We start from the raw sequence: 7,229 nt of genomic DNA on the forward strand, positions 1-7,229 counted from the left end.
CTGCCTTCTCCCTTGCCTGTTGGATGCTCCATGAACTAGCAATGCCTTTGCATTTCTCCATCCACCTTGAGCAACCTCCCCAGTTCTGCAGTGCCAGTCAGCTGGGGGATTATTGGTAGTTAAACACTTCCAGTTTGGGTCCCAAAATCTTTCTGGGAGGCCAGAGGTGGGACAGGGGAGAGGTGGGACAGAGGCACAGGGGCCTCCTCCATCAGCAGCTCACAGCTTGGAGAGCTCACCATGCCACCTCAGACCTGGCTGGGGTTTTTCAATCTCCATATTCAGACGAGTTACTGTGTCACTGGATGAATGAATGGCATCTTTGAACCAAATTCCACCTCTTCTATCTCTCTCCTCTTTAGTATTTCTGGCTTTTGCTCTTTCACAGCAGAAATATCTGTGCTTAGAGGTAAATCTCCTCAATTATTGTCCCTCACATTGCACGAATCCCTGGATTTTAAACCCATAATACAGTTTATTTTCTAAGTGCTGGTGACTCCCTTGGGCTTGGTGTCATTCTGAACCAAGCCATTTATCTCAGTCCACTGGGACATTACATCCAGCCTCGTCTCAAACCTTGCACAAATTTAACTAATTTTCAAACCGAGCGAGACCCAGTTCTGAGGCTCTCTCAGGCAGGAGACAAATTCACTCTCTACTCAAGAGAAGCACAACAGTGCCCATCATCAAAACTATGAGTGAGAAGAATTTCTGCACTCCTGTGGGTCAAATGGCAGCAAAAGCAAATTACTGTGTGAAGTATATTGCAATTATTCATCCCAGAAGTGGATTCTAACTCTGTTTCTGGATATAATGGCAAGAAGTCTACGATGCTTATTGGATTTGAAAGCTGCCTAGTCCAGCTCAGTGCTGTTTTATAATTAGACCTGCTAGAGACTATAGCATCATGGAATTGTTTGGGCTGGAAGGAACCTTAAAGATCATCCAGTTCCAACCCCTGCCATGGGCAGGGACACCTTCCACCATCCCAGGTTGCTCCAAATCCCCTCAAACCTGGCCTTGGACACTTCCAGGGATGGGGCAGCCACAGCTTCTCTGGACAACCTGTGCCAGGGCCTCAGCACCCTCATAATGAAGATTTTCATTCTAATATTGAATTTAAATCTACCTTCCTTCAGCTTAAATCCATTCCTCCTTGTCCTGTCATTCCACGCCCTTGTCCAAAGTCCCTCTCCAGCTCTCTTGGAGAACATTTTGGCACTGGAAGGGACTCCAAGACCTCCCCAGAGCCTTCCCTTCTCCAGGCTGAAGAGTCCGAAGTCTTTCAGCCTGTGTTCATAGCAGAGGGGCTCCAGCCAAATTTGTCCTCACTCCCAGAGGAGAAGGGGCAAGCCCTACCTTGCATCATCACTGGTGCCTGCAGGCATCTGTCTCTGCAAGGTTGACTTTTGATCAGACCTGTGATGCCCCAGACTAGCTTGGGGATTAACAGGAGTGTCCCACAGGATTTTGCAGGGCTTGGTACCCCACTCAAAGTGGGCAGATGGCCCTTGCTGCTCCCAAAGACACAGCTGCAGCAGCTGGAGAGGGTCCAGCAGGTGCTGCAGAATGGGACACACTGGGTGCTAATCCATGATGATGTAGCACTGCAACCCAGGTTCATTCCAGCTCCTGGCTGCAGTGTCCCCATTAGTGCCTGCAGCTGCTTTCATGACTCTTCTTCCCTCGGCACTAATGTAGAAGCCCATCCCTGCCATCCCTCTGCCAGGAGCCCTTTCTGTTTTGGGGTCTGACATCTCCCCATGTACAAGATGCCTCTCTGTTCACATCCTGCTGCTGGCAGAGTCCTCCTGGAAGCAGCCTGTGGGCTGAGCCATTCCAGGGGCCTGCTGGGTTGGATCTGGCTCTTGTGCTGTTGCTGGGAGAGACATGTGGGCAGCCAGCAGCACCCTGGCTGAGAGCACAGCCCTGCTAGAGCCTGGGGACCAACAGGACCTGGACACCAGGGATGTGAAGGGCTGGCAGGAGAAAATGTTGCTCTTTGGCTGGGCAGGGCTATCTCCTCATCCACAGTCCTTAAGGCTGGCATCAGCAGATTTTTGTATTTCATCTTTTTCCAGGTCTTGAGCAGATGTGAAATGTCTTACTCCCTACAATCTGTGCCCATAGGGAAGATTTGGGCTTTGCATTGGCATCCTCAGCTAAAAATTCCCTCTAATCCCTTGCTGGACTGTACCCTCTGCCTGTATCTCCTCCATCCTCATTTCCTTGATCAACTTGTAGTTGGTGCTCCTGGGACAGCGACAGGGATGTGGGAAGCTTGCAGCAGGACAAAAAAAAATCCTGCCAGCGGAAATGCAACAGCCCAACCCAGCCATGCGACAGCAGTGGCCACGATGGCAGGGAGGTCACAGAGATGTCACTGAGCCCTGATCCAGCACTCAGCAGCACGGTAGGAAGAAATGGCAAACTATAAACCTGATGGCTGAGTTAGAGGCTGGAACAGGAGCTCTGGGGAAGCACCTGGGACCAGAGAGAGTAGGAACAACAGGAGCCTGCCTTGAAGTGCCTTCCTTTCCTCTGCATTTCGATGGAGACATTAAGCTCAGCTGTACCAGGTTATAGCAGTGCAAGCGTCCTCCCTCTCCTGCAGGTTTTACCAGACTCCAGGGATCCATCCTGCAGGCAGTGGAGCTGCTCCCACTGGAGGCAGCAGAGTCTGTGCAGGGTAGAGAGGAAATTGAGGCTGTCCCCCGCTTTGTGTTGAACACTACAACCCCAGCAGTTGCCCAGTCCTCCCCAGATACTCCACACCGCACGGGTTCCTGATGCCACACAGTGGCAAAGTCCTCCTGGGCTGGGTGGAGCACAGGCAACCTACACCAGAATGTGACCCTCTCTCACTTATAATCAAATCACCTCTCTGAAGCCTTTCTAGAGCATAAAATGTTAGCAAGATCACTGGGCAGAGATTTTAACCTGAGCCAGGTTCAGCACACTGTGCTTTGCCTGAGACCCCTGAAGTGTTGAGATCCTGCCACAACACACAGCCATCAAGGAGAGCACAAAGCCTTTCCAGACTGAATAACAGAATCACAGGATGGTTTGGGTTGGAAGGAGCCTTAAAGATCATTTACTTCCAACCCCCCTGCCATGGGCAGGGACACCTTCCACTAGATCACATTGCCCAAAACCCCATTCAACCTGGCCTTGAACACTTCCAGGGATGGTGCAGATCGGACCTGGTATAGGATCTAGGTCCAATTCATTCCCATCTTCCCAGATCACACTGTCTGATATTATTACACATTATTCCCCTTCTGTGGCAGAAGGGTGGAAGGTCCTGCTGCAGAACCTACCAGAGACAAGTCCTTGCACAGCACTAAAGACCCAGGGACAGAGGAAACCAGTCCTGCTCTCTCCCCACCAAGCCCTGCTCACCCTCTCTCACAGCCAATGGCAAGGCATGACATGGACATCAGCAAAGGGGCTGCACTGCAGCAAGGGCAGCTTTGGCTTCATGAACCACGTGTGGCTGGATAATTCAGACAAAGCAGCGACTCAGAAGTAGGCAGGGTGATGGGAAAGCGCTCTGTGAGATGGATGCTCTCGTCAGGGCTTTGTGTCTGTCCCTTTTTGCCTTCTCTGGCTGATGGCGACAACACAAAACCCCATGGGGTGATGGGATGGGAACAAACGGGGCGATGACCATTTGTTCAGCACGTGACAACACGGGGGGGAATGTCGCCCACACTGACCTGGGGGGAAGGAGATGGTTAGGGAGGGGTCATTGAAACAGTGCAGAGAGCCCAGCCCAGCTGGGCAGTGCAGTGACCAGAGCAGTGTCCCAGCTCCAGAGGCCGCTGCGGGAGGTCAGAGCTTACCTATTTGAGGTGCAGGGTACCCGTAGTGCTGCAGTTCGTCAGGGTCCTCTCGCTTTCTGTTATCTGTGGACCTCAGCGATTGGCTTCTGGAATTATAGCGTCCATTGGCTATGGCAAGGTAATGGGTCATGTAAATACACCTTGGTTCACTCTGCAAGATCTTTCACTACAAAGGTTATACGAATTAACGACAGCGACCTGCAACGTTCCCCTGACATGACCACCTACTTTCCAACCCCAGCACCCCTGGCCACCAGTTTTCCCTGAGGGTTCAGCACCAACCAGGCTGAAAGATGAGTCTGGCTGGTGGTCCAACCCTTTCTTTTTGAGTGAGATTTGGGACCATGCAGAGTATGATCCCTTATGTCTGGTCTTTAATTAATTTCAGTGGTTTTCTAGGGTGTCTGCACTCCTTGCTGAGCTTGGGGAGGATTTATCCTTTTCAGACGTGCTGGCACTGAATCCCACCATCCCTAGCGGTGTTTTGAGATTTATGGTGGTGACTGGCAGTGTCACCAAGTTTTTGGTGAGAAATTCTGCCTTGCAACCAGCACCTGCCTAGAAATGCCCTGTAGAGGAACCAGGAAATGCTGAGTGGAGCAGGCAGGTGAGGGCAGGTGGAAAGGAAAGGGATATCTCAATAGAATGTCTCCTTCACAAACTGTACCCTGCCACCAGCAACAAGGAGAGAGGAAGTTCTGGCATCAGCAAAGTACCAACAGAGCTATAACTGGGAACTTTTCCATCTCAGTGAGCGACAAGCTCCTGACCCTTGTGTCCTACTGAAAATCTCCCAGTGGAGCCCACGGTGTTGAGTTCAGAAGGTAAATAATACATCTATTGTAAATCAAAGGCATTTAACTGTTCCTTCCTAGCCCATGCTCAGCCAGCTTTCCATCTTCATCCCGTGTGGATCAGCCCTGAACTGGCTGGAGGGGAAACTAAAATTTCTGTTGTCTGTATTATTGGACATGTTGCAACCCTCCCTAGCAAAGAGAGAAACAACCCAGCAGTAACAACTAAACCCCATCCACCAGGAGTGCCTGCTGTAAATCAGGAGAGCTCAGCTGACTCCGTCGGAGTCACATGGAATAGCAGAGAGCAGAGCTGAGCTCGAGTAATCTGTGATCTGGCAGCCAATTTGTTTCCAAACAGCAAGTACCAGACAGAAGATCTTTTCCCCCAAGGAGGTAAAACAGTCCGACATCTTTTCAAGAAATATGAACTGCCAAGAGATGAAATGGTGACAAATTTGATCCCAGAACCCCGAGAAAATTAATAAAGGTTAATGAAGCTTCAGTGTGGTGGCAGGAGTCTTTATTGCCATCCAAAAAGAGAAAGCAGAGGAGGCAGAGGAATGATTCAGAGAGTCCCTGCCAGGAGCCAGGCTTTATATTCAGCAGTTTGTATCAGGGGACAGTTTATGAAATTGTATTATTTACCATCAGTGTTGCCTGAAAGCAGAACTTGAGGAGTCTAGGAATTGTCACATGGACTCCTCCAAACCTTCCCAGCACCAGCTGGTTGCTGGCTGGAGGGGATGGGATGGGGTAGTCACCCACCTGCCATCCCCAGGGAAAAGATACCCACAGCCAGACATCAGGACCACAAACATCCTGAGATTTGCAAACACCTTGTTTTTGTCTGGCTCTTTCCTGGAATAGAAAGGTCTCAAACCCTACGTTTTTAACAGCTAAAAATCATGGGACTTTCCTGTGGGAGATTCAGTTCAAAAAAGACAAACTCTGAGTAGTTTTCCAATACTTTTTTTTTTTTTTTATAAGGAGACAAGTTATTCCCATATTTGGGACTTCTCACATGCCCCCACCACCCATTCCTGGTTATACCCACACACTTTCATCTGCTCCAATTTAAATCCTCTCCATGAAATCGTACAAACCACAAGAACACACAAAGCCTCCATCTGCAGCACATCCCATGGGCTCCCCACAGACTTATTTAGGCAGGGAGGAGAAAGTGGGGCTGGGCATCAAGGAGTAGATGTGGAGCTTGGGTGGCTTTGTCACCTGCCCAGAGCAAGGAAGGTGACAGGGAAAACCTGGGATTGAATATCCCAGAAGCAGTCAGTGTTCACAGAGGGACAGAGAGATAGGAGGCAGGACAGAGGGAAGGAAAGATAAAAGAGCAAAGTAGAAGTTTTAATTGCAAATCAAACACCCTGAACCTTCTCTCACCAATTATTTGGGACCCTTGTCGCTGACATCTCCTAATGACTTATCCCAGTCTTGAAGGACTGAATGATTTCCTTTGCTCCTTGACAGGTATGACAAATCTGAACTGTTATTTCTCATGCTAATTAAAGCCAATCAGGCCTAGAGGCTGAATGAGTGACCCTTCCAGCTTCCCCCAAGCTTCCCCCCTGCCAGGGTCGCTCCAATGCTGCAGGAAGCCTTCCTCCCCTTTGGAAAAGGACGTGCAGAGAAGCCAGTTTGTCTCCATTTAACAGAGAGCACAGCTGAGATTTAACCTGGGTGGTTTCCTTGGAGAGATGCACAAATCAATCCTGGTTCCAAACAAAGCAGGGAGACACCAGGTCACTTAGGAACACGGGGAAGTTGGTGCAAGAGCTGCTTTGCTGTGGGTACCTGAACTTTATGGGGTGGAGGTCAAAAATTAAAGGCAGTGGGAACTGGTTGGATTTCAGCAGCCTTTTTCCCACAGCAGGGTCAGTGGAGAGGAGTAATTCCAGGATTAAGGGAAGACTTAGACTCAATTTACATCCCAGCTGGATGAGAATGGCACGGAAAACCCAAGCACCTTTCAAATGCTAACGGGAGGAATAGAGGGATAATGGTCTTGGAACCAACACAGGGATGTTTCAATTGCAAGCAGAGGCAAACACAGGAGATTTTGAAAGAACACAGCTCAAATGTGTATTTAGAAGATGATGAGTGCTGGCAGAAGCGGGAATAGGAAGCAGGTGACCAACACTTCTAATGAGAACATGCAATGTGTCAGACAGCACCTTGCAGCACAATCAAGGGAAGAATAAAATAAAGGCAGAGACTTTGAAGTGCTGTGGGCCAAGGTTTTAACATCCAAACATGTCTCACCACAGCTACACACTCTGTACTCATCCTGCAAAGAGGAGAGGCAAAGCAAATAGCAGGATCATGAAAATTATTCAGGCAAGGTGGGATGGTGGGAATGAAAGGATGAACCAGAGCAAAAAGTGGAAAGGGATTATTGAAAAAATACCCAAACCATTCAAACGTGGTGAATGAATCTCAGTGCAGTAAAACCGAAAGGAAAGGTGGTGGCCATAGAGGTTTTGGGGCATCTGTCAACTGCTGAAGAGTGAAAATGAAAAACACAGAATTACTAACAACCCCTAAACCCCAAAATCTCAGTGGATGGAGAAGA

At 49.3% G+C, this 7,229-nt stretch overlaps 1 protein-coding gene across 5 annotated transcripts in view; it reads right to left on the bottom strand.

Moving 5' to 3' along the window:
* LOC103623907 (brain-specific angiogenesis inhibitor 1-like) overlaps positions 1-7,229 on the bottom strand; it is a 164,553-nt gene that overhangs the window by 29,880 nt on the left and 127,444 nt on the right. For 3 of the 5 annotated variants that reach the window (XM_017746665.1, XM_017746664.1, XM_017746667.1), the window contains one exon: positions 3,846-3,953. The exons of the other annotated variants lie outside the window; for them this stretch is intronic. In XM_017746665.1, the coding sequence (XP_017602154.1) occupies positions 3,846-3,953 (108 nt within the window). The remainder of the gene's footprint in view (positions 1-3,845; positions 3,954-7,229) is intronic. 5 annotated transcript variants of the gene reach the window in all.

This window comes from Corvus brachyrhynchos, unplaced genomic scaffold, assembly GCF_000691975.1.
Source record: "Corvus brachyrhynchos isolate BGI_N302 unplaced genomic scaffold, ASM69197v1 scaffold89, whole genome shotgun sequence".
Classification (NCBI taxonomy): Eukaryota; Metazoa; Chordata; class Aves; order Passeriformes; family Corvidae; genus Corvus; species Corvus brachyrhynchos.